At 53.6% G+C, this 24,220-nt stretch overlaps 8 protein-coding genes across 8 annotated transcripts; 3 read left to right on the plus strand and 5 right to left on the minus strand.

Moving 5' to 3' along the window:
- Positions 1-224: 224 nt before the first annotated feature.
- B0T23DRAFT_97305 (uncharacterized protein) lies at positions 225-2,109 on the minus strand. The gene is made up of 3 exons (XM_062842076.1): positions 1,580-2,109; positions 1,053-1,520; positions 225-967 (listed from the first exon to the last, which is right to left on the minus strand). The coding sequence occupies exons 1-3, from the start codon at positions 2,012-2,014 to the stop codon at positions 287-289; spliced, it is 1,584 nt and encodes a 527-aa protein (XP_062696214.1). The 5' UTR covers positions 2,015-2,109; the 3' UTR covers positions 225-286.
- A 4,280-nt stretch (positions 2,110-6,389) lies between these two features.
- Positions 6,390-8,389, plus strand: B0T23DRAFT_97359 (eukaryotic translation initiation factor 2 gamma subunit). Its single transcript, XM_062842077.1, has 3 exons — positions 6,390-7,013; positions 7,076-8,062; positions 8,150-8,389. Exons 1-3 carry the CDS (start codon positions 6,496-6,498, stop codon positions 8,178-8,180), a joined length of 1,536 nt encoding a protein of 511 aa, XP_062696215.1. The 5' UTR covers positions 6,390-6,495; the 3' UTR covers positions 8,181-8,389.
- Positions 8,390-9,127: 738 nt separating this feature from the next.
- On the minus strand, positions 9,128-11,520 carry B0T23DRAFT_310862 (uncharacterized protein; the record flags this gene model as incomplete). The annotated part of the gene is made up of 4 exons (XM_062834614.1): positions 9,128-9,940; positions 9,999-10,798; positions 10,953-11,354; positions 11,445-11,520. 4 exons carry the CDS (start codon positions 11,518-11,520, stop codon positions 9,128-9,130), a joined length of 2,091 nt encoding a protein of 696 aa, XP_062696216.1.
- A 925-nt stretch (positions 11,521-12,445) lies between these two features.
- On the plus strand, positions 12,446-15,198 carry B0T23DRAFT_452099 (Nsp1-like C-terminal region-domain-containing protein). Its single transcript, XM_062841136.1, has 2 exons — positions 12,446-14,707; positions 14,830-15,198. Exons 1-2 carry the CDS (start codon positions 12,854-12,856, stop codon positions 15,025-15,027), a joined length of 2,052 nt encoding a protein of 683 aa, XP_062696217.1. The 5' UTR covers positions 12,446-12,853; the 3' UTR covers positions 15,028-15,198.
- A 1,257-nt stretch (positions 15,199-16,455) lies between these two features.
- Positions 16,456-17,031, minus strand: B0T23DRAFT_427007 (mitochondrial ATPase inhibitor, IATP-domain-containing protein; the record flags this gene model as incomplete). Its single annotated transcript, XM_062840030.1, has 3 exons — positions 16,456-16,495; positions 16,687-16,818; positions 16,916-17,031. The coding sequence occupies 3 exons, from the start codon at positions 17,029-17,031 to the stop codon at positions 16,456-16,458; spliced, it is 288 nt and encodes a 95-aa protein (XP_062696218.1).
- Positions 17,032-20,344: 3,313 nt separating this feature from the next.
- Positions 20,345-21,309, plus strand: B0T23DRAFT_403022 (14-3-3 protein 7; the record flags this gene model as incomplete). The annotated part of the gene is made up of 4 exons (XM_062838741.1): positions 20,345-20,405; positions 20,468-20,774; positions 20,831-21,143; positions 21,202-21,309. The coding sequence occupies 4 exons, from the start codon at positions 20,345-20,347 to the stop codon at positions 21,307-21,309; spliced, it is 789 nt and encodes a 262-aa protein (XP_062696219.1).
- Positions 21,310-21,822: 513 nt separating this feature from the next.
- On the minus strand, positions 21,823-23,198 carry B0T23DRAFT_375519 (uncharacterized protein). Its single transcript, XM_062836902.1, has one exon. It carries the CDS (start codon positions 22,775-22,777, stop codon positions 22,115-22,117), a length of 663 nt encoding a protein of 220 aa, XP_062696220.1. The 5' UTR covers positions 22,778-23,198; the 3' UTR covers positions 21,823-22,114.
- B0T23DRAFT_375521 (uncharacterized protein) lies at positions 23,196-24,115 on the minus strand. Its single transcript, XM_062836903.1, has 3 exons — positions 23,569-24,115; positions 23,432-23,492; positions 23,196-23,370 (listed from the first exon to the last, which is right to left on the minus strand). Exons 1-3 carry the CDS (start codon positions 23,961-23,963, stop codon positions 23,335-23,337), a joined length of 492 nt encoding a protein of 163 aa, XP_062696221.1. The 5' UTR covers positions 23,964-24,115; the 3' UTR covers positions 23,196-23,334.
- Positions 24,116-24,220: the final 105 nt, after the last annotated feature.

Consider the following 24,220-nt stretch of genomic DNA (forward strand, 5'->3'; position numbering starts at 1 on the left):
TCCCGAGTTCCCGCTCATATTATACACACACTCTGTCTGCTCCGCTCAATTTTTCTTCCGTCATTCCATCCATCCATCCTCCATCGCTATTCCAAAAAAAAAAAAAAAAGTTGTGATCCCGCCAACGCCTTTGGTATATCCAATTTGAAACAAACAAAGTAAAACCTATAAACAAAGGGAAAAAGAGATTGCTTTAGAAGAGAAAAGGGGATATATATACTTTCATCGCCTTGCTTATTGACACCCACTGCCACTGCCACTGCCATCATCCGAACCCGGTGACCACCTAAGCAAACCTCGTCTGCATAGGCGGCGGCGGGGGGTTCTTGATCGCCTGACCGGCATAAGCCCCGGGGATCGGTACCGCCTCATACTGCTGCTCGCCATCCGCCATCGGCGCGTGCGCAATCTGCACCACCGCCGGCGGGGGAGGCTGGGGCAGGTTGATTTGAGGCATGGGATCCACGGGCGAGACCGCGTTGGAAGACGAGGGCGTCATGAACCCGCCCTTGGGCGTGACGGGCGTGGCAGGGTTAGCCTTTGAGGGAGGAGCCTGCAGCTTGAAACCCGTGTCGATCTTGGGCGAGCTGAAGGAGGACGACTGAGGGATGATGAGACGCTGGCCGCCGCCGCCGCCGGGGGTGAATGGCTGCTGCTGCTGCTGTTGGGTAGGACCGGCACCGTAGCCCTTCTCGACGTCGTCAAAGGATTGGTACTGCGAGGGCGGGAAGCGGGGGGAAAGGGCGTATTGCGAAAAGGTGGGCGACTTGGGGCCGAAGCCGGGCGTGTTGGGCGCCGATTGCACGCGCAGCTGGGCGAGGTAGAGGTCGGACCGGGCCTTGTCGCGCATGTTCATGGTCTTGAGCAGCTTGCGCTTGGACCAGTAGCGGTAGAAGACGATGCTGTAGAGCGTGATACTGATGATCTCGATAATGATTTCGATAATCATGCAGATAAGACCCCAGTTCTGTTCAACGAGAAAAAAAGTTTGTTGTCAGTAAGACATTCCGGGTGTTGCCGTGATACAAAGTGAGGGGAGCGGAAGAGCTTACCTGAAGACGGCACACAAGCGCGTAGTCGACCTTGTCCTTGAAGAGCTCCGCGCGGTGGTTCTCAACGCAGGACCAACCCCACATGTCTTGGTTCTTGCTGTTGTTCTTGGTGAATTGGAAGATACCGGCAGCCACCGCCCACATGATCATGCTGAAGATGAACCAGCCCACAGCAAAGAGCGTGTAGTACACGCCAACCTTCTCCGCCCTTTGATGACCCCCACGGCAGTAACCAATGAAGACACCGATGCAGATGAGGAGCGAGACGCAGGAGCAGGCGAGAACGACGTATTGAGGCCAAGGGTTAGTGCCAGCGGCCCAAGCGGGAAGGCCGTTCATGGCCGGAAGATGTCGGGTAGCGTTGAAGATGGAGAACGAGGCCGAAAGCATGGAGAGAATGATGAGACTGCAGCTGAAGTTGACACCGCGGAGAGCGAACTTGGCCATGCGTACCCGGGTTTTAATTTTCTGTATGTATATATTAGTATACCCTAGAGCTTGGTCGCAAGTTGAACGCAAAAACTCACCAAATCCCTGGCCTGCTCCTTCTCCGTCAACTTTTCCTTCACCTCCAGCTCCTCCTCTTCCCTGAATGTTGGGCTGAGAGGATTGGCGAGAGCCCGACCTGGTGTTCCCGGAACCTTCATCGCACTCTTGAGGGGCGACCTTGGTGTCATTGGCATGGCGACTGATTCCCTGTTTCCTCCATTCCCGATATAACCAAAACCCACATCTCCAGGCTGAGCAGTCGCAACCTCCGACTGCTCAGAAAAGGGTAGTGTTCGTCCATCGACAGGCGAGTGTACTGAGGTGGCTTCGGCAAATCGTGGTGTCCTTGGAGGCTTGGCCAGTGATGAGGATGTGGATGATGAGTTGTTAGAAGAGACTGAGCCGGCCGACATTGTTCGTTGGGGCGTCAGGTTGAGAGCGGCTGGCCGCTTCTTCTCGTCGTTGAAGGCCATGTCGACGATGTAGATGTGTATACGTTTTAGTTGGCTTTACTGTATGAAGAAATAATTCGAAGAAGCCAGTCCCCGATGTCGATATCAAACCAGCAAAGGGTACACGGCCTCAAACTGTGAGATGATGACGGCACACACTTTGCAGGAGTGAAGCAAAAGGAAATAGAGTATAATGGAAAGGAGACACAGATATGAGAGAGCCCAGCTACCGAAGTAGAGGAGAGGATGGAAAGCGAGACGCTGCCGTTGGGGTGAAGGTGGTTTTGAATAGCCGCTGCCACTACCTGGTACACCTTGATTTGGTATCCTGGTGGTGGATGGGTATGGGTGGTTGCGCGAGTCTTGCCTCTCTGCATGAGACGATCAGCAAGTGGTTCCTCGGAGGGAAGCAATAGGGAAGCATACTTTGCACAGGGGTGGTGTAGTCAAACCCGAGACACGGAAGCTGATAGGACGACAGGCTAGTGTCGCCAATAAGGTCGGGCGACTGATGTCGAAAATAGACGCCCACTGGGAGTCAGGAGTGGGCACCAGACTGGCTTCGTGGTTACCTCTAGCTGCTTTTTCGCTCGTGGCTCAAGAGGGAGGCCGCGGATGTACGTCGGCAAGCGAGGAACTGTGATCGGGCAGTGGCAGGCCGTTTTTTTCGTTCCCTGCGTCTCCTGGATGTTGGAGATGCTGCAGATTTCTGTGGTGTTGCTTTGAGAGAAACGGGAAAAGAAGAGAAAGTCAAGTCTAGAAGCAGAAATGGTCTACACATAAGACTCGAACACCGTAAGAAAAGATGTAAGACCGGAAGTGGGGTTGCAACTTTTCTTCTTCTCGATATAGTAGCAACGGACCAGGGGAATAACAACAGCCTGTCGACGGCATGGACGATCCCGCGGCGTCAACACCAACATGTAGATGGCCCTGCGTGTGCACACATGGCCAAGAAGACGGAAATGTGCTCATAACTCGAATAGTAACCGACTGCTCATGATGAGTCCTCCTTCTCTCCTCATGTCTTCTCGCCCCCAATACCAGAGTTCTCATTCTCTCTGTGTTCTGCCTTCCTGGTCACAGGAGAAAATATCACTGGTTCGGACGGGCAAGGTTGGGTAACACGGATCCATTGGCCGGGGGCGGCTGGCGGATGGGGGAGCACTTTTACCGGACTCGACCAGGAAGAGGCAGGCCAACGACATCGTCCAGATGTACCGCCAAGATCATCGACAGCGTGAAGCTCAGAGCAGCACTAGGAGACGGCGGCCCGTGGTTGGGCGGCAAGCGGTCGTCGTCGTCGTTGTCGTTGCTGAGGAAGTCTTGGAGGGCGGGCCTTTTTCACAAGAACCCCTGCCGTACATCTCCGCTGGTCCCCTGCCATCCAACTGCCTACCCTGGAGTGTTCCGAGTCCTCTAATTGGCTGTTTGTTTGGGCTTTTCACAAGTGTAGCCAATCAGTTGGCACAATCCTGTGATAGAGCTGCCAACCATGCATTGGTGGGCGGCAAGCGGTACCACACAAACCTCCTCGACGCTCTCTTCTCCGCGACTAGCGACTCGCTCGCTCCACGCTGTTCACACTCCATTTTTACGCAAATCTTGGTCCCCCAATCTAGTGTAATATCGGGCGCTGACCCAGAAAGATTCTGGAGTGTGATGTTTGACCATGACTTCGCGGGAACGCGCGGGAATCACGCGCCGGGGACACAGTAATCTTTTATACTTGCCGACCAGAATCGTCAGTTGACCATGTTCATCAATGTGAAAGCCAAGGGCTGGTGAAGGCGGGGACTTGATCAACCCGGCGGCTTCCTCAGACTTGTCAATGTCGCACCTTCCAGCTATTCTGTGTTCTTTACGCTTTTCTCTATCTGGGAGCGGGGTCCTCTGGAACAGCGACGACGTCGGTGTTCCGTAGCACAGCGGACAACATGGCATGGTACCAAGACATGTACACCGCTAGGACGAATGTAGTGCTGCTGAGTGTAAGACGAATTCTGCAAAGAGCTTGATTCAGGAAAAACGATACAAGGCTGGGTGTTTTGGGTGTGTGTTCTGGACTCGCAAAGATCAACACCTTGAATATCAGAGCCGTCGTCACAAGTCCGCGACAGTGATGTCCTTGTTCTGGACTTGCATTTGACAGCCAATATATTATCGAACTCGGACATCTCAGCTTACGAGTTTCCGCCCATAGATAGCTTGGCAACTTATATGCCGTCCTCAACTCTGACGAGAAACCGTATCTACACCTGGAAGCGAGGTTACCTTGTGCTGCACTTGTCAGCACAGAGATACCGCCCACCCTCCATCAAGTGTTCGTAAGCACAGAGTATCATGAAAGTGCCAGTATTTAGCACATCAATTTGTAGGTGCTGTTGCCACCGGTTTGGTATTTTTAGCCCGCCGAGTCGGAGGTGGTGTACTAAAAGCTTCGGTATTGCCATCGTGATACTGCCATCAAGCAATGATGGGCAGCCAGTTCTGCGTTGCATTCCTACCCGTCCTTTTGGGCTCTCGGTGGCTCGGTGGAAGCACGCTGTTCGGCTGCTGCAAGTCATCACCCATGGCACCATTGATGCGGTTCTATTACTTGACAAGAAGAATCCGAGCTCAGCAAGAATTCCCAACTTGGTGAGGAGCGCCGTAGGTAGTGCTGCCCACATCATGTCGTGAAACGATGATTACCAAGCTCATTGCAGAAGACACTTCCTCAGCAAGTGCCTCTCGAGAAGAACTGACAAAGTATTTATAGGAGTAGCTCGGCCATGCCAGTTGTAAATTCACCTTTTGGTCGTTTTGCCCAGTCTCAGCCCGAATGATCTTGAATAGACACTCCCATGCTGCTTTTCTTGACCCCAACCCAGCGATGATCAAACTCCAACCATGGCTATGGCCGTGACTGACGGCCATTCAGCGGTCAAGCGGATATGTCTCGTGTAACCGGTTGAGTCTTCTCCCCGCTCCAATGGTCATTGCTGTGAATCGGTTGTGGCTTGAATCCTACTAGACTGCTTCTCGAACCATCAGAGACGGTTGTACGCGCTGTTAAACAGGTCTTGGCCCTGGAATCTCCCCGATCCCGATCCAACAAGCATCTGGGTTGGATGTGAAACAAGGGCTTGGGCGTGTTTTTGGGGCCAGGAGAGAAGCGTGTTTGTGGCCGATGTAGCTTCCATGTATACCGAGCATGTTCCCAATAAACTCGAGCAGTGTTGTCCTGAACACTCGAACATAGTAACGCTTGCACAGCTGGTGCAGTTACTCCCTGCCCCAGTCCGACATCACGGAGGACAACATTCGGGCCACTTGGCTCAACTTGTCACAGCGCTGTAATCCCGAGACTGAACCCAAGTTGAACCCTTATTCTCCCAAGAGTGATGAGCCTCACTCTTCGTGAAGATATCGAATAACTTGATGGGAAAGGGTCGAATCCAGGAGAAGACACCTTATGTCCTAACTTTTCGCTCCACAGCCAGGCATTGGTAGCAGGTAAGACTCTGATGACGCCCTTAACCAAGCTTCATAGAGTTGAGACTGTGGCCATGACCAGCGTCGTGGGTGCTCCTCAGAGTTGACGACAACAAGCAGACTCGGCGTTGTCGGGTGATGGATCAGCTTATCGACCCGGAAACGTTCGTATGTACGTCGAAGAATGTCGGTCTCAATGGGAGAGGCCGTTGCAAAGTAACGATTGTTCTCAAAGAAAGAGACCGATTTCAACTCGCCGATCGATACAGTGTATCCGTTCTCAACGTTTCCGTGTGATTTATGAGTGAGTCTTGTGCCGAAACAGATGAATAATCGGATCAAAGTGTAGGATAGCGAACTCTTGATAGGATGGAGGTTCCAAAAGTCAATGAGCGGGATGTGACTGAGCTCTGCACTTCATACCTAAGGTAACCACAGCAGCCAGAGGCGAGTGCTTATCGTATTCTTATCGGCCTTTGTGGGGCAGGCGACGCTAAGCCGAAAACCGTGCTTAGTGGGGCAGCGGCAAAGGGTTGGGCGCAGCGCACGCAGGGCAGGTTCGCAGAGCGGAATGTGTGAGGCGGCTCGCCTTGTTGGTCGCAGCTGGCAGCGGCAGCACAAGAAAATAGTACCGAGCACAAGCCAAACACAAGTCAAATATCGTCAGAGTCATCCACCAGGCAGGCAGTTTTTTCTTCTCAGCCTTCTTCCAACCTTCGCTGTAACCCCACTATTTTGGTCAGGTCCAGTTTTACCACCAACAACGCCCGCTATCACAAATATCGCGAGTCCCGTTGCGGAGACAGGCAGTAGGACAGACACCCACATACCCACACCAAGGAGCAGGGTCTGGAAAAGTACAGCAACTACCAGGCATACACCACCCACTGCACAGTACTCAGCGAGAGGGGTTCAGTTGCTTCACCGAAAGCGAAAAAATTACTGCCCCGCGACACATCCATCCATCGACTTGACGACCCGACCTAACTAACCTCCACACCTCACCTCCATCCACATCCACAATCATGGCTACCAACGGCGACAAGTTCGGCAACGATATCGTCGAGTCCGACTCGGGCTCCGACAACGAGTCTCAGGTCGACCAGCACGAGTCCGACAACGAGGTCGAGGCCAAGCCGCGCAAGTCGGCCCTCAAGAAGGCCCCCGCCCCCGTCGTCCAGAGACCTCCCCTTCCTCCCCAGACCGATCCCAAGGACCTCGACGTCAAGACCCTCAGCCCCCTCACCCCCGAGATCATTGCGCGACAGGCCACCATCAACATCGGCACCATCGGCCACGTCGCCCACGGCAAGTCGACAGTAGTAAAAGCCATCTCGGGCGTCCAGACGGTCCGTTTCAAGAACGAGCTCATCCGCAACATCACAATCAAGCTCGGTTACGCCAACGCAAAGATCTACAAGTGCGACAACCCAGCATGCCCTCGCCCGACATGCTATAGGAGTTACAAGTCCGAGAAGGAGGTTGATCCCCCTTGCGAGCGCGAGGGTTGCGAGGGCACCTACCGTCTGTTGCGCCATGTCTCGTAAGTTGTCATGCATAACATGATTTGCGCCAACGAATGACTGACCATGTTTCTCCTCCCAGCTTCGTCGACTGCCCTGGTCACGATATTCTCATGAGCACTATGCTTTCAGGTGCCGCCGTCATGGACGCCGCTCTCCTCCTGATTGCCGGAAACGAATCCTGCCCCCAGCCCCAGACCTCCGAACATTTGGCTGCCATCGAGATTATGAAGCTCGACAAGATCATCATCCTCCAGAACAAGGTCGATCTCATGCGCGAGGAGGCCGCCAAGCAGCACTACGAGTCCATCCTCAAGTTCATCCGTGGTACCGTTGCTGGAAAGTCGCCCATCATCCCCATCTCGGCCCAGCTCAAGTTCAACATTGACGCCATCAACGATGCCATCGTCAACACCATCCCCGTTCCTCCCAGGGATTTCTCCATGGACCCCCAGATGATTGTCATTCGTTCCTTCGACGTCAACAAGCCCGGTGCCGAGATTGACGAGCTCAAGGGTGGTGTTGCCGGTGGTTCCATTCTCCACGGTGTCCTCAAGCTCGGCGACGAGATCGAGATCCGTCCCGGTATCGTCACCCGTGACGAGAAGGGCGACCTCAAGTGCACTCCCATCTTCAGCAGGATCGTCTCCCTCAACTCCGAGGCCAACGACCTCAAGTACGCCGTGCCCGGTGGTCTCATTGGTGTCGGTACCCGCATCGACCCTACCCTCTGCCGTGCCGATCGTCTGGTCGGTTTCGTCCTCGGTCTCAAGGGCCGCCTCCCCGAGATCTACTCCGAGATCGAAGTCAACTTCTACCTCCTCCGCCGCCTTCTCGGTGTCCGCACCGCCGACGGCAAGCAGGCCAAGGTCGACAAGCTCGCCAAGAACGAAGTCATCATGGTCAACATTGGTTCCACCTCCACCGGTGCCAAGGTCTCCGCCATCAAGAAGGATGCCGCCAAGCTCATCCTCACCTCCCCCGCCTGCACGAGCATCGGCGAGAAGGTTGCCCTTTCCAGACGTATCGAGAAGCACTGGCGTCTTATCGGTTGGGCCACCATTGCTGCGTAAGTTTTGTTTTTCCCCTTTTCACACCCCATGACATACCGTCATTGAAACAACCACTAACATATCTTTCTTTTTCTTAAAAACAGCGGTGTTACCCTCGAGCCTTCCACCTCTTAAGCGACCACATATCGAAAGTTTATATCGCTCGATTAGCAGGAAAAATGAAAGGTTGTTAATTTTTGGTTGCTCTAATGATGGAATATCCAAAAAGTCGTTGGGGGATGATTAAAGAAGAATGGAAACTTGGGCGGCGGACACGGAAGGAAACGGCGTAGCGTGGGGAAACCGGGACCTGTGTTTCTAAAACTAGCCTTGTGAAATTTGTACATGGTCTTCTTATTTTTATCCATCCAAACAAACATGGACCGGAGAGAGTAAACGATGAAAAGGGAGCACTCAAGTAGAAAGACTGGTCATACGATTTGTTGAAGAAGATGGGAGAGAGAGGAATGTTGTGTGTGAAAAGAAGAACTTGTGAAGAAGAGGAACGCGTTATGAGCCGTGGTGTATCGGGTTTTTCTCTTTGTACAAAAAGTCATGTTTTGGTATGATAGGTACGTACTTTGGGTTTAACAGGTAGTGGTGAAGGTAGAGAAGATGAATACGTTGATTTTGTCACGAGTTTTTGACGTAACGACCATCTTACCATTACTGCATTCAGGTGATAACTAGATAATGAAGACTAGAGAGACGAGTGAACATGACCCTCTGTTGAAGATTAGGAACTTGTATCCGTACGTAAGTATCTATTTATTTCACTCTGCTCTAGACCTAATAGTCTATCACACCTACCACAATCCTGCCTCTCCCCTTTTGAAATTTAACCTCCCTAGAAACCTTCTCCTTATCTAATTACAACACCTGATATAATAACAAGTCTCAGTCTATCTAAGTAATCACCCCCTGTACATCGAATAGAAGAATATAACAATCATCCTTTTCTTACCCCCTTCATTCCCTAATCCCCAACCAACCAACCACCCACACTCTCACTTATATATACCCAAACACACCCACCTCCCCCCCCCCCCCCCCCCCAAAATCTATGTACTCACGTACGTACTTTACTTCCTAACCTTCCTAGCATGCTTCACCAGATTCTCAATCACCCCCTCAAACGCCTCCCGATCACCAATCTTTTCATCCGTCCTCTGCTGCCAATACACCAACACCTCGGACGCCACCCCCTGCATCGCCTCCAATTTTTGAACATGCTCTTTTAGTTCCTTGTCCGTCATCCCCGAAAGCGCCTCATCCGTCGTCTCGCACAGCTGCTTGGCAGCCACTAGGTCGAATACCGGTTCGGGCGGTGGTCCCTTCCGAGCGGAACTGGAAGAGCGGCTGGCGCTTCCTTCTGTGTTTGATCCTGCGGCGGCAGCAACGGTTTTGTTAACGGGTGGTTGTTTAGATGGGTTGCGGCTTGAATTCGAAGTAGTGGTAAGGTTTTGGTTTTGGTTTTGACTGCGGAAGGCGGCGGCGGCAGAGCTAGCGCGTCGCGAACGACCTGTACGTTCGTCGTCTGCTGCGTCGGGATCGCCTAACGAAGGCAAGACAAGTTTCTTTTGCTTGGAAGCGGGGAGGATCTCGTCTAGGTCGACGGGGACGCCGAGGGAGACGAGGAAGAGACGGCGGATGCGGGAGCGGATCCAGTCGGGGGGTTGGAGTGGGGGAGGGGCGACGAGCTGTGACCAGAGGGAGGCGGAGCGGGGGTGTTGGAAAATGGGGTCGGTGATGCCGTTGGAGACGTTGAGGGTGGGGATGGGGGAGGAGTCGTCGTCGCCGTCGGTGTCGGGGGAGGGGGGGAAGAGGGCGTTGAGGTAAGGGGAAGTGAGGGAGAGGATCTCAGACGCGGAAAGGTGGGTGAAGTCGGGTATTTGCTAGAGGATATGTTAGTGTGTGTTGGGTGTAAAGGGAGTAACTGGATTGGGGACTTACGAAGGATAATGAGGACTGCGGATGTTGTGGTTGCGGCTCAGGAGCAGGTGCTGGAGCTGAGAACCCTTCGGCTTCTTGGAAGTCATCGTCGTCAAAGCCGGCATCGTCAAAGTCGCCAAAGTCAGCATCGTTGTTGGCCTCGGCTCCCTCCTCAAAGTCGTCAAAGTCATCCCCAAAGTCATCACCGCCGGCCTGGGCTGGCTCAGCAAAATCGTCCCCAAAGTCGTCATCACCAAACCCGTCATCGTCGGGTGCTTTATCCCCTGCTTCAGCAAATCCGTCGTCGTCGATGACCCCATCGTTTTCAACAGGCTTCTCCTCTTTGTGGTCAAAGCTGGCATCGTCCGTCTTGTCCTCTTCTGGCTCGACCTTCTTCTCGTTCTCTTGACTGGGTTCTGCCTTGTCAAAGTGGTCCTCTGTGTCTTCTTCCTTTGTATCTTGCTTCTCAAGCTCTTCGCTGGCATCCTCGAACTCGTCTCCTTTAAGTTTTTCTTCGGTATCGTGGTCTTTTGACTGCTCCTCCTCGTGCTTCTCGTCTTCCGCCTCTCCATCTGTAGCCTGCTCAGTCTTGACCTCTACATTCTCCTCCTCCTTCTTGGTTTCATCTTCATCGGCCTGTTCGTCGTCGGTCTTGGCGTTGTCTCGTACGACATTGTCGTGCGCGTCATCTTTTGCCTCCTCCTTTTCTAGAAGACTGGGCCCCAATGAGGGCGAGTCAGAGGATGGCTGGTCTAGATCAGATGACGAGTCTCTAGAATGGATCGAGGCAGGACTCTTTAATGCAGGTGGTATTGGTGTATCTACGCAGGAAAACGTAAAGTCAATACAAAGGAGATCTTGTATAATTTGCTGGCTCAAAAAACAAACAAACAGGCATGTGCGTGTGAATGTGTGTGTGCGCGCGCGCGCGCGCGTGTGTGTGTGTGGCTAGAAAGAAGTGCTACGCATCCGTACCATTGTCACCACCCTTCTCATGCTCGATCTTTTGCCCATCCGCCTTGACAAGCACGTCGGGAGGACTGTCAACCCCGTGCCTCGCTTCGATCTCATGGTGGGTGACGGCACCAGTGCTATCTGGCGTCTCCTCCACTACGGTCATGGGAATGGGGCGCCCGCCTGGAGTGGACGGCCGGCGCTGGTCATGCTCCTCGGTCGAGAGCTTGGTGTCTGGGTCTGGGATAATGGCAAATTCATCCGGCTTCGCGTCCCCTTCCCTCATAGAATACGCCTTTGTCCCCGGGACCTCTCCATACGCCGGCTTGTCGTCTACTCTCTCAACTCTTGTTCGCGGGATGGGCGAGGAGGGAGCTTTGGGAGAAGAGATGGCATCGGAGTAGTGATCTTCGGTGTCGGAGCCTGTTGGCGCGTAGAATGAATGGTTAGTTGGATATCCATGTGCCGACTTTGTTCAGAGGTCTCCCAAGTTCCCCATCAGCTGTAACCTACCAGGTAGCTCATGAGCGCCCGGGTCCATGGTCCCCTGCCTCTCGGGAGGCGACAGACTGTTCCTGCGCGAAGCCATTGTGATCTCGAAGCGTAGTCGCGGCGGTCAATACGATCAAAGAACAAGAGGATTTCCGACTATGGTGAGTACTGAAGGAAGCGCAGAGGTGTATATGGGAGGTAGGAAGCAAGATAGGTGTATGTATATGGATATGGATATGGATATGGATATGGGAGGATCGGGATCGGGGATCGGGGGGCCAAGGTGAGGACTGAGGAGTGATGTAGTTGCTGTGGGGTGCTACAGTATGTTTACTGCTGAGGGACAGGACTGGAGTGTCCTATAACAAGACGGGAGTAAGCCAACTCTTATACTCTGCAGGAGATAGGTCAATTGCAAGCAGCGGGATGGCCTGAGGTCAAAGTGAAGTGAATCAAGGTTGGGTATGCACACAGACGTTGCGGCTGACTTGTGGCATCTCAATGTCCAGACGATGGACGATGTGTGTGGAGAGAGACGAGAGAAAGGAACAGCTTCCGGATGGCCTAGAGGAATGGGCTCACGATGGCCTAGAACATGGGGTAACCACCTACCACCCCAAGCTTTCCGAGACAACAGCGGGGGCTTCCTGCTTCGCTCCCACTGCCCGCTCGGCTACCCTGGTATGGCCCGTACGGTACTACAGCACTTCCCTTTTACTGTGTATGAGGCCCGCCCCGTCATCGCTCAAGGTCAGTTCAGTTCTCAGTTCAGTTGTCGAACTGTCGTCAAGCCACACATTGATTGGCCGTGCACGCTTGGCACTTGCTACTTAGTAAAATGTTAGACGGGGTGAGGTGAGGCTGACCACTTTAACTGGGGCTGACTCGCTGCGTGCAGTCACGGTGCAGTGGTGCTCCACTGCAACAAGCGGGAAATGCTTGGCCTTGTTGCGCGTCCGGGTCCCCAGAAGGGGAAAAGCCCAGGCGCGCTGCAGCACCTCCAAAAAAAACAGGCCTGTCGCGAAGGACGGAAGCTTGACAAACAGAGAGACAGAGTGACGCTGCCACACTTAGTTTCTTTGCTTTCTCCAATCCACGCCCAAACGACGTCCACGTCCACTCCACCAAACGGATTTCGAACCGACATCCAAAACTCGCGATCCGATATCACGGCTGGACCATTGCATCAATTACTTAAAACCGAGATCGCGCCGATCTTCCTCATCGCATTTCAACGAATCGTTGCTTGGGTTTCCGCGCGCTCCCTGTTGTTGTTGAGGTAACCGCAACAGCCTTGGGAAGTGGGACGCTGTTGTTGACTCTCTAGATTTTGGTCGACGACTACCCTACCATCAACGCCTCAACCAACCAACCAACCAACCAACCCCGAAACCTCGACATAATATCGTCAGCCTCACATAATCGCAATCATGTCATTCTTCGGTACACCAAGCTCCAGCGCGGCCTCGGGCCAACCAGCAACAACTGCTACATCCGGTGGTCTTTTCGGAGCCTCCTCCTTCGGCACCCCAGCAGCGAGCTCGACACAGCCGGCCGGTGGTTTGTTTGGCGCTAAGCCTACAGATGCCTCGAAACCTGGAGGACTATTCGGAGCCAATACCACCTCGACTACACCTTCGCTTTTCGGCTCTGCTTCCAACACTGCCGGAGGAGGCAGCACGACGCCTGGCGCAGGCTTGTTTGGAAACACCACTGCCAACACATCGACAACCCCCGCCGCTGGTGGCTCGAACCTGTTTGGTGGCGGGGCCAGCACCACACCCGCAACAGGAGCTCCTTCGGGAGGTCTGTTTGGAAACAATGCTTCGACTACTCCGGCTACCGGTGGTCTCTTCGGAGCTGGCGCCAACTCTCAGACGACGCCGGCCAAGACCTCGTTTGGACTAGGATCGACTACCCCAGCCGGTGCACCACCTGCTGCTGACGCTTCCAAGGCCGCGCCCTCTCTCTTTGGTGCTACCCAGCCTGCCTCTGGCGCCCTCTTTGGAGGAGGAGGAGCTTCGAGTACCCCGACCACAACCCCTGCCCCCACCTCGGGAACAACACCATCTCTCTTCGGAGCGAAGCCAGCCGAGACCACTACCTCTGGCACCACTTCTGGTCTCTTTGGCGCCAAGCCAGCCGAGACTGCGTCCAGCACAACTCCCGCGACGACAGCCACTTCCGGATCTACTCTCTTTGGCGCGAAGCCTGCGGCCAGCGGTGGCAGCCTGTTTGGCGGAGCCTCGACAACCCCGGCTACGACGTCAACCACAACCACCACAGCACCAGCAACTTCCGGTCTCTTTGGTGCCAACACAAGCAAGCCGGCCGAAGCGGCAAAGCCAGCTACGGGTGGTCTGTTCGGCGCAACTCCTGCTACCTCAGCTCCTGCCACCTCTACCACCACTGCTGCTTCCGGCAGCCTGTTCGGCGCTAACAAGGATGCTACCACTACCTCTACTGCCCCAGCCTCAGGAGGCTTGTTCGGATCGACTACGCCTTCGACGACCACAACTACAGCGCCTGCCACTTCGTCTTCGACTACTACTAGCGGCCTCTTCGGTGCGGCCACCACCAAGCCCGCCACTACCACAGCGGCCACCACTACTGCCGGTGGGAGCACCACCGCCACTGCTGGAACCACCAGCAGTCTCTTTGGAGGAGGAGCCAAGCCTACGGATACCACCACCTCCAAAACCACTACCAACAACACCACTACCGCCGCCGCTGGCACCACCAGCACCACCGGCAACCTCGCCTCCACGACCACCGGCCCTACCTCTACCCTCCCGCGGTTGAAGAACAAGACCATGGATGAAATCATCACTCGCTGGGCCACCGATCTCTCCAAGTACCAGAAGGAATTCAAGTCGCAAGCCGCCAAGGTGGCCGAATGGGACCGCCTCCTGGTTGAGAACGGCGAGAAGATTCAGAAGCTGTACACCAGCACGTACGAGGCTGAGAAGGCCAGCAACGAGATCGAGCGCCAGCTCTCGGGCGTCGAGTCGCAGCAGGACGAGTTGACGGCGTGGCTGGACCAGTACGAGGCACAGCTGGAGGAGCTGTTCAAGAAGCAGCAGCTTGGATCCGGCGGCGAGTCAAAGGCTGCTGGCGGTGTTGGCGACGGCTTGGGCCCCGATCAGGAGCGCGAGAGGACGTATAAGCTTGCCGAGAAGCTGACGGATAGGCTGGATGAGATGGGCAAGGATTTGGCCAAGATGATCAAGGAGATTAATGATATGACGGGCACGTTGAGCAAGGGGAGCAAGCCTGATGATCCGGTATGTCCTTTTTGTTTACTCCCCCCCCCCCCCCCCCCCCTGTTTTTTTTCTTCTTTTCCCCCCTTTTCCCACCCCTTATTTATACAATCACTAACGCACATGATAAACAAAAAAACAACAGCTCAGCCAAATCGTCCGTGTCCTCAACGGTCACCTCCACCAACTTCAGTGGATCGACCAAAATGCCGCCGACCTCCAAGCCAAGGTGGCCGCTGCCCAAAAGGCTACCAGCGGCATGGGTGCCCACCATGGCGTCAACGAGTCGGATGCCGCTCAGAGCTTTTACCGCTCGTACAGGGCCGGTGGTGTGAACAGGTGAAGGAAGGGAAAGGGAAAGGGAAATGAATGGGCTTTGATGACGAATGTATTTTAGGAAGTTAAAGTAAAGTGAAGTATGAGTGAAAGAGAAAGAGAAAGAGAAAGAGAAAGAGAAAGACATCGGAAGGCGGCGATTTTGTGTGTGTGTGTGTGTGTGTGTGTGTGTGTGTGTTTAGTTTTGAGTACCCTACTTACCCTAGTTTATTGGTTGGTTTGTTTATTTGTTAGTTTGTTAGTTTGTGAAAGGCCGTCATGCTATGATTTGAGGGGGGTCTTGTATGTGTACCATGGCTGTGGATGGGGGGATCGATGATGTTAATTTACGTAGCTGAGGTCTGTCTGTCTGTCTGTCTGTCTGTCTGACTGACTTTAGGATAGGGGATGAAAAGGCTACTATGCTAAGCTTGATTATGGTGCGCAGGCAGTTAGTTCAAAGCAAATAAAATAATAAACAAGATAGGTTTAAGGTAATGAATGGTCACAGTTACAACCAAAAAAAAAAAAAAAAAAAAAAAAAAAAAAAAAAAAAAAAAAGGCTTTGTTGCATCTAGATGGGAGTTTACATGTTTTTGCAGTTTAGCATTTTGTCTTTGGAGGCTCTCTTGAATGTAACACTGGCGCGCAGGAAATGTCGAGTGAATACAAATCAATCATATCGGACTGCCGAACTGGATATATATAAGTACCCTACTGTGAGTGTAATTTGATGAGGCCGGGAACTGTAGCAGCAGTATTGTTGCAACCCGAAATGTGGTTATGAGTCAGTAGATTCTTAGAAGACGCACTCAAAGTTGTTGTTATTACTTCGGTAATACTATCTTGTCTGCTTTCCCATGTAAGTAGCACTAGGATGCCTAATGGATAGTCTGGAGTCCTGGTCAGAGGAGGTCAAGAATCTAGTTACGGGACTACGTAGGCTGGCTCGCTTTCTTTGGTAACTTCATAGTATCCTTTCCATGAGAAATGTTTTGAGTAAAGCGCCAAAGTTGCCAGCCGCGTTGTGAAAATCTTTTGTCCAAGTGCGCGAAGCTGATGAGCCCACTACTTATCGCCCTTACTGCAGCAGAAAAACTCCTCTCAAATGCCCCGTCACGGTTTTGCACTAATCACATTCGTACCAACACTTCGTTCCTGGTTCCTTCCCCGGTGGATTTTTGATCATCGATCATGGCTTTGCTCGCTATATTGCTACAAGGGGTAAGTTTGAGATATGTGTAAGATGACATTCATCCTCGGCGCGCCGTCCCCGTATCCCCAAGTCCCATCCTTTCCTAACCCCCCCAATCCATGGCTTTTCTCATTTCATTGCATTCATACTGCGTAGGCGTAGTGGCATGTGTAGCGATGGGACGTCGCGGGTGGAATGATAATAAGCAGAGGAAGAAAAAAAATAAATGAATATGCGTTGTTATTGTTGCTTGTTGTTCGTTTAGTTGCGCTCGCCGCCCTGCTCCCTGGTGATCTCGTCACTGTTTATCGACTTGTTAGTAACTGCTTTTTTAGGACTTCCTTTTATCTGTCAAGGAGAACCGAGGCCCGGCTTCCTCTGATGATGGTGTGCGCAGCTGACTACGACCCATATGATGCGCGCCCGGCCTGGTGTGTTTGTGACGACTATGCGCCGGTGGTGGCTGTTGGCTGGCTGATGGGTCGTTCTTACATGTGATCAGAAAGAGTCTTGAGGTGCTTCTGCTGCTCGGCGAGCTTCTTCTTGAGCTCGAGGAGCTTCTCCTTCTCGCGCTGGCGGATAGCGAAATCCTCGTTGGCCTTCTCGCGGCGCTGGAAAGCGTCACTGGAATGGGAGGGTATGATGTCAGCGGGTTTGAACTAGTTTGAGTCGCCGCGTATCCACGTGCGCGTGCGAGGAACGCGGCGGAACAAAAACTCACCCTGGGCCGCCGGTCTTGGGGGGAGCACCGGTCTCACCGGCGAGAGCGCGGGAGGTGGTCGCAAAGGCCCTGGAAACGGTAGGGCGAGCGAGCTTGGAGACGGTGGTGCGAAGCATCTTGATGGTTGGTTTGGTGGTTTGGTTGGACTAGAGTGACGTGGGTTAAGCTTTAGCGGATGGGGTCTCTTTTCTTAGGTTGGCGTGCAAGAAGACAGATTTGATGGATGATTTAATTCAAAAGAGTTGAGTGTATGTATGGGAGAAGATGTATTACAACAGTTGGACAGTCGCGGAAGTTGGTGTAAGCTACCTTTTTCTATTGAATCGTCGAGTTAGTTGTCAATGCGATTACGTTGTGTAGGCGATGGTGATCCAATTGCGTACACTTGCTTGGGATGACCTGATGAAAACTGGAGACTGGAGTTCGGGGACGGGGATGGAGCTTCTCGGGTCCGCATGGACGTCGAAGCTCGGTTCTGTTCTCCAGCGAATGTCGTCGCGGGTTGGGGGTTACGTACCTTTACCGGGACAAGGCTCAAGGCTCGTGGCTTCTGGCACCGACTTGCTCCGCCTGTCCGCTGACGGCTCGGCTTTGGCAGTTGCTGACAGTTGGCAGCTTTACTGCAATCGGGTTGGATCAGACAAAGTTCACGCCTGAGGCAGCAGTTTGTTGCGACGACAGTGTTCTTTGCGCAAGCTTCCATGGCACGCTCAACCCCACTGCCCCGCCAAAGCTCACCCCTCTTCCCACTTTCAGCTGTCTTGCTGGGAGGTAACGAATGACGCATCAGGGGCTGAGAGGGGGTCCGAAAGCAATCATGATCTGGAGTCAATCAATGCCCTGGAGTGACAGACAACCACAAACGAAACTCCGTCGTGTGTCTTAGACCAAGTACCTAGTCTTGTCAACAAACGGCCCAGGGCAACAACTCCCCTGATTCAACTTGTCTCATTCATTGATGTTGTGACTTTGATTGCAAGCACGCAAGAAGCAGGGCAACTTTGCAACCTGAACGCCACCCACCTGCTGTGAACACACTCGGCAGTGAGATCTTGGTTGGCGCAAGCGGGCGGCTCTGTGGGTTTGCACAACCCAAACCCAACTTAGAGTCCCATTGAACCCTCCAGCCGTTCCAGCCCGAATTCTCTATCATTCAGAGTGTCTCCATGGGCGGCTTGCCCCTCCAGCCTTCTTGCATCATAGTATTGTACCAACTACCACGGCATGGATTTTGCCAAACTCCATGGAGCCGGAGATCATCGTGTTCCTGGCATTCGTGAAGGGCCTTGCGATTGAGCAAGGTCAGACAAGGGACCCTGGGTGGACTCCATCCTCTCAATCAGAATTGCGGGCCCATCCCTGTCCATCGAGGTCTGGACAGCGACCTTACGGCGAGAGGGATGAAGCTCAGCTGATGCTATGGGAACGGTTACATCTGGAGGGCGACAAAATGTAGGGCGAGACCCGGATGGTCTCTAGATGGCTTCAGCGTGATGGGTGTGAGCAGAAAGATCTCTTGAACTTGTAGAGATGATGCCAAAACAAGAGTCGTAGACCGTGAGACCGACCCCGTTTGGCCAGGCGAGACAGGGTCTTGTTTAAGGACATAGGGGCTGGACAGGTGGAATCCGAGCGATTGGTTTGTTTACAGCAGTAAAGAGTTGTAGCCGTGGAGAGAACTAAGCGCATGATCGAGATATGCCGGGCACTTTATGCCATAGAGACGGATGGATAGGAATTCATGGAACAGTCTAGAGAGCGGCAACCAAGGTCCAATCGCTTCAATCATGGCATCCATCCGTTGCGTGTATGATTCCAGGTTGGCGGGATGAAAATAGGGCTGTTCAATACCACCACCAGGGGGAAGGGGCTGATGGTCGTGTTTGTGACTGCCACGACAGAGGGTTATCACTATCAGAGTTTTCCTTCAAGAAGCAACGTGGTGTCTCCTTTCGGCCTACCTATTTTATGATTCCGCCGTCGTTCGCTGCGTGGCACACCTATCTGGCAGGGCTGCCCAGCTGCTGTTTGGGTTGGTGGTCAAACAGGGAGCGGGCTGGGCTCGTATGTACTACTTTGTGTGGGAGTATCAGGCTTGGGAGTGAGTGCAAGCACTCGCATAGAGGTAAGGTAGGTAGTGTAGAGATGCTGATGGAATGGAAGCGACGAGAGCCATTACCTGGTCCGGGCCCGTCTGCGATTATACCTCTACCTCTGTGATAGAGGTAGTAACTAGGTGGACTGAACCTACGTGAGTGCCAGCCCAGTGACGTGACGTAGATGCTACCTCTAGTGTAGGTTGCCCGGCCAAAGTGAAGCTGCAATCCAAAGGGAATCCCGTCTTCAACCTCAAGGCAGCAGAGGTGGTGTCACGTGTTGGTGGTACTTCCCTTCAGTTCCCCATTCACTCCTGTCCCTACCTCTACACTAGAGGCCCGTACACTATCATAGGCCGCAGTGGGTGAAGCAGACTAGAGGGAGCGAGTGCAGGCAGGCCGCCGCCCCATACTACCTCTAGCACCGATCAGAACCCAAAACAGGCGGAGGCGTGGCCGTGCAAGCCTCGCCCCGGCGGGTTCCTCTCACTTCCACTCACTCCAGTAGGTGTCAGGTCGCACTCACTCTCCCCTTCCCTGCCCGCCTTAATGCACCCCCTTCCCTCATTTCCAACTCTGCATTCCCAAAACCACTCTGCCTGTCCATTTCCTGCTTCTTTTTCCCCAACGACCAAGCGAAATCCACTTCTTCACCACCAAAGCCTCTGCTGATTGTCGCCTTTGCGAATCTACAACCGCCTTACCGTCTACTCTAATATCTAACCAGGTATGTGCCATCATGGCTTCTTGTAGACAGACAGACACACTGCCTCTCCCCTTCCTCCCTCTCTCCCTGCACCGTCGGCCATGGGCATCATCATCATCATCATCAGCTGCACACGCACTTCCGCTACCCGCTGCTCCTCTCGTCCACCGCCCGCTGTCGTCATCGCGATGCGACAACGCCATATCTTTGTCGCCATGGACGGCGGCCGCAGCACTCATCGCATCCGAGCTTTGACTTGACGGGAGCCGCTTCAAAGACGGCCGTTCAGGAGGTGCTGCCCAGCCTGCTGCGCGCATACCCCCTACCTACCGTTGGCGGCAAGTCTACTTCGACATTCGATCGACACACCGCGGGACTCACAAAATCAAAACACAAAGCGACTTTTAGTTTGGCTTCACCGTGTCGGTCGGCAACCAAGGGCTTCTTTCGTCGCAGCGCGCATTGCTGTTGTGCCTTACACCTCCTTTTCGCTGTCCCGCGTTGATATCTACCCCGCCATTTCAGTCACCCGCGTCCTCACATTGGCCCGCCCCTTTATCACACCACCACGCCTGATAATTTGATCCGCTAACACACGACACCTCAGAACTTCACAACACCGCCAAAATGGGCCACGAGGATGCTGTTTACCTTGCCAAGCTCGCCGAGCAGGCCGAGCGCTACGAGGGTACGTTAAATCAATCAATTCCCGATGCCGACCCACAGAGACTGATAAGTTCCGCCGTGCAGAGATGGTTGAGAACATGAAGATCGTCGCTTCCGAGGACCGTGATCTCACCGTTGAGGAGCGCAACCTCCTTTCCGTCGCCTACAAGAACGTCATCGGTGCCCGCCGTGCCTCGTGGAGAATCGTCACCTCTATCGAGCAGAAGGAGGAGTCCAAGGGCAACTCTACCCAGGTCAGCCTCATCAAGGAGTACCGCCAGAAGATTGAGAGCGAGCTTGCCAAGATCTGCGAGGACATCCTCTCCGTTCTTGACCAACACCTCATTCCTTCCGCCACCACTGGCGAGTCCAAGGTCTTCTACCACAAGATGTAAGCGTATAACGCCCCGAGTCGCTTACCTTGCCGCTCGCTAACCCCCGTAATAGGAAGGGTGACTACCACCGTTACCTCGCCGAGTTCGCCGTTGGTGACAAGCGCAAGGACTCCGCCGACAAGTCGCTCGACGCCTACAAGAACGCTACCGACGTTGCCCAGACCGAGCTTCCTCCCACTCACCCCATCCGCCTCGGCCTTGCCCTCAACTTCTCCGTCTTCTACTACGAGATTCTCAACGCTCCTGACCAGGCTTGCCACCTCGCCAAGCAGGCCTTCGATGACGCTATTGCCGAGCTCGACACATTGAGTGAGGAGAGCTACAAGGACTCCACCCTCATCATGCAGCTCCTCCGCGACAACCTTGTGAGTACACTCGAGGAGGTTGGATTCGGTTGAACGGCGCTGACTCTTTTTTCCACAGACTCTCTGGACCTCTTCCGAGGCCGAGGCGCCCGCCGCTCAGGGTGAGGCTGCCCCCGAAGAGCCCAAGGCTGACGCCCCTGCGGCGGAGGAGCCCAAGGCCGAGTAAAGAGGTGGCGGAAACGTTTCCTTTTTAGTCTCATGATGTGATAATTCCCTGGCAGAAATCTTGGCAAGTCCACGGTGGAAATGGTGTCTTTGGAGTGTCGGAATGGAGATCCCCCAAATACTTTTGCATGTTTTACGCAGATACACAACACAGCAATCCAAGAATAAGTGGACGATTCCCCCAATATGAAAGAGGATTAGAAGGTGGCAGAGCAGAGCACCTTGGAGGTTTTCCTTTTTTTGTCTCGGTATCGTCTTGTCTGTTAGACTAGTACGCTGGGCAGTCGTGACCACAACACAAACCCAAAATCTACCCCCTTTTTTCGGGCAAGATCTCGAGCAGACACTTTTAGCTTCCCACAGCATCGCTGGGCGTGCCAGTCAAGAACCAGGCCGATGAGTAACAGGCATAGGTAGGAATATTTTACATGTACGGGAGAAGATTAGTTCAGGCATTTCATTGCCGACTCAAAACAACATTGCGACACAATGTTCTCAGGCTAATATACCTACCAAGTGGTATTCGTTTATGCCTCCACCCTCGTCAAACTAAGCTAGTGATTCCGAAAGTCGTCTTGGTATACGGGTATCTTTTGAGTGACCATACCAACATTTCCTGCCAGATTCTAAACCATCACTCACTTACAGATGCCGTCTTCTCAATACCACCACCACCATAACCCCTCTACTTTTCGTTGATCCCATTGATCCAATCCAGCCCACTCACCTCCTTCTTCTGTTCCCGATCAACCACTTATATACCCACAGCAAGTCTTCCTAATAGCCATGATGATGATGCCTCCCCACTACCTCTTCCTCTTCTCCTCATCATCCCCATCCCCTTTCTCCTCCTCCTCCTCCTTGTCGTCGTCATCCTCAGCAACCACATAACAAACCCGCAACCAAATCGTACAATCCGCGCACTGGACCAATACCTCCCCCAAGTCGGCATTCTCTTCCAGATCTTCCTCTGTTAGGGCAAAGCCCCGCTCGTTGCCGCATCGGCAGGGGCGGTACCATGTGTCTTTTTCATTACTGCTAGTGCTGGTACTAGGTACGAAAACCATGTCGTCTAGGTCGATGGTGTCGATGCCTGTTTGGAAGTCTTCGACTACATTACCCTTGCCGAGGGTTGTTGTGGGGTGGGTGTGGGAGGAAGCAGCAAGACGTCGTAAGGAGGCGTCGTATTGGGTCCGTAGAGTGGGGGAGGAGAGGGTGGTGTATGCGAGGGAGATTTGGTCGATTGTGTAGGAGATGGATTTTTTGGTTTTTGGAGGGGGGTGGCTGTTGAGGTGGCCGTTGGAGGTGGATGAGGAGGAGAAAGCAGAAGAAGAAGAAGAAGAAGAAGAAGACTTGTCGGGGTGGTGGGTGAGGAGGGCGCGGCGGTAGGCTTGTTTGATTATGGCGGGGGTGAGGTCGGAGGTGGTGGGTGAGAGGGAGAGGATTTCGTAGAGGGTTGGTTGGGACATCTTGGCGGTATTGGTAATTCGACCCTGAGTCTAGAACGGTGTGGCTGTGAGACTACCCGGTTTGGTGTTGAGATGTATATGATGTGTAAGTGGTGAAAGGTTGGTGGTTTTCGTCGAAGCCTTCGAGAGAAAACTTTGTATCCCGCAATCACGTGTCTTTTTGGGCTCGCTGCCTTTGTCAATTTTGCTGTATACAGCAGGAAATCTGAATCGGGTAGAAAAGAGGCAGTGTGATGTGTCGGTTCTCGCGTGGTGGTTTGGGTCTTAGTTGTGTGCCTGATATCGTGAAGTGAGTTGTTCAGAGGAACAAATTCGGGGGGAAATTTTACTGCACCGTTCAACACATTACCTCGTCCCGGCCTCCAACCACAGTGGGGAACACCGTCTTATAAGACGCCAAAGGACGTTAAGTCAACAACCGGGAAACAAAACCACATCGATGGCATCCCCTTCCAAATGGCTTGAAATTTGTTGTACATTGTTGGTGATGATACAGTCTATGGACATGGCAGTGACTCTCGTTGTAATCTTCCCGACAAGCGACAACGACCGATCGCTTATTTGGGGAACTTGGTCCAGTTCCTCTTGCCGACCTGTAGTGAAGCCCATGGTTAACAAGAGTGCAAACCGCAAGAGTTTGGGCGCAATCCTTACCTTTTTCCATTCCCGGATAAGGTCGGGCATAGCCAGCATGGCCTCTCTCCTCTTCTCCATCCTGTGTGCGAAATCCCCAGTCAGCAAACCACCACTTCCTCCCAACCAGCAGCAGCAGCCGAGGTTCGACAACGTACTTGGCAACCAGTGTCCTTTCGTGCTTGTGACCCTTGACCTTCTCTCCAACACCGGTACCCTTGACACGGAGACCGAGCTCGACTCTCTTCCGTAGCTTCTCCTCGTTGAGCTTGCGGGTGAAGGGCAGCAGCTCCTCGACGCCGTGTTCCTGGGCCAGCTTGACGAGCTCGGCCTGTCGCCTGAGCGAGTACTTGGGGTTGTGCCACTTTCCGGTGATTGGGTGCTTGGTGGGCATGAACGGGTTCGGGCTCTCCTCCTGGTAGGGCGTCTTGTGCGTCTCGGGGTCGGCGCCGGCGGGCAGGATCGCGGCCGGCGGGTACCGGGCCAAGAAGGTGCGCAACCGCGGTGGGAGCGAAAGCGCCAGCTGGACGTGCTGCTTCACCGTGGCCGCCATGGTGAAGATGTCGATCGACCGGCCTGCTGGCGGTGCTGTGTCGGTCGAGGTGGGGGGTTTTGTTTGTTTGTTTTTGTCGTAGGTGACAGGGTCCGGATTGCTCGAACGAACGGGAACGGGGAACTTTGCGATCAATCGGCCGCCGACGGGACCCCAACTGCGAAAAAGTTCCAGGGCGCGAAACGATACTTGGCAACAGCCGGAAGTTGCACGTTGAACCCTAACCCGACTCTTTAACCCCCCGCGTAAGGCGCGGC

This window comes from Neurospora hispaniola, assembly GCF_033458365.1.
Source record: "Neurospora hispaniola strain FGSC 10403 chromosome Unknown B0T23scaffold_2, whole genome shotgun sequence".
Taxonomy (NCBI): Eukaryota; Fungi; Ascomycota; class Sordariomycetes; order Sordariales; family Sordariaceae; genus Neurospora; species Neurospora hispaniola.

Excerpts from the sequence above, each read along its gene's own strand:
- B0T23DRAFT_97305 (XM_062842076.1), bottom strand. The coding sequence starts at position 2,014 with ATGGCCTTCAACGACGAGAAGAAGCGGCCAGCCGCTCTCAACCTGACG. Across the intron at positions 1,521-1,579 it reads AGGAGCAGGCCAGGGATTTG|AAAATTAAAACCCGGGTACG; the intron begins GTGAGTTTTTGC and ends ATATACATACAG. Across the intron at positions 968-1,052 it reads CGCTTGTGTGCCGTCTTCAG|AACTGGGGTCTTATCTGCAT; the intron begins GTAAGCTCTTCC and ends CTCGTTGAACAG.
- B0T23DRAFT_97359 (XM_062842077.1), top strand. The coding sequence starts at position 6,496 with ATGGCTACCAACGGCGACAAGTTCGGCAACGATATCGTCGAGTCCGAC. Across the intron at positions 7,014-7,075 it reads CGTCTGTTGCGCCATGTCTC|CTTCGTCGACTGCCCTGGTC; the intron begins GTAAGTTGTCAT and ends TTCTCCTCCCAG. Across the intron at positions 8,063-8,149 it reads GGTTGGGCCACCATTGCTGC|CGGTGTTACCCTCGAGCCTT; the intron begins GTAAGTTTTGTT and ends TCTTAAAAACAG.
- B0T23DRAFT_452099 (XM_062841136.1), top strand. The coding sequence starts at position 12,854 with ATGTCATTCTTCGGTACACCAAGCTCCAGCGCGGCCTCGGGCCAACCA. Across the intron at positions 14,708-14,829 it reads GGAGCAAGCCTGATGATCCG|CTCAGCCAAATCGTCCGTGT; the intron begins GTATGTCCTTTT and ends AAAAAACAACAG.
- B0T23DRAFT_375519 (XM_062836902.1), bottom strand. The coding sequence starts at position 22,777 with ATGTCCCAACCAACCCTCTACGAAATCCTCTCCCTCTCACCCACCACC.
- B0T23DRAFT_375521 (XM_062836903.1), bottom strand. The coding sequence starts at position 23,963 with ATGGCGGCCACGGTGAAGCAGCACGTCCAGCTGGCGCTTTCGCTCCCA. Across the intron at positions 23,493-23,568 it reads GAAAGGACACTGGTTGCCAA|GATGGAGAAGAGGAGAGAGG; the intron begins GTACGTTGTCGA and ends TTTCGCACACAG. Across the intron at positions 23,371-23,431 it reads TTATCCGGGAATGGAAAAAG|GTCGGCAAGAGGAACTGGAC; the intron begins GTAAGGATTGCG and ends GCTTCACTACAG.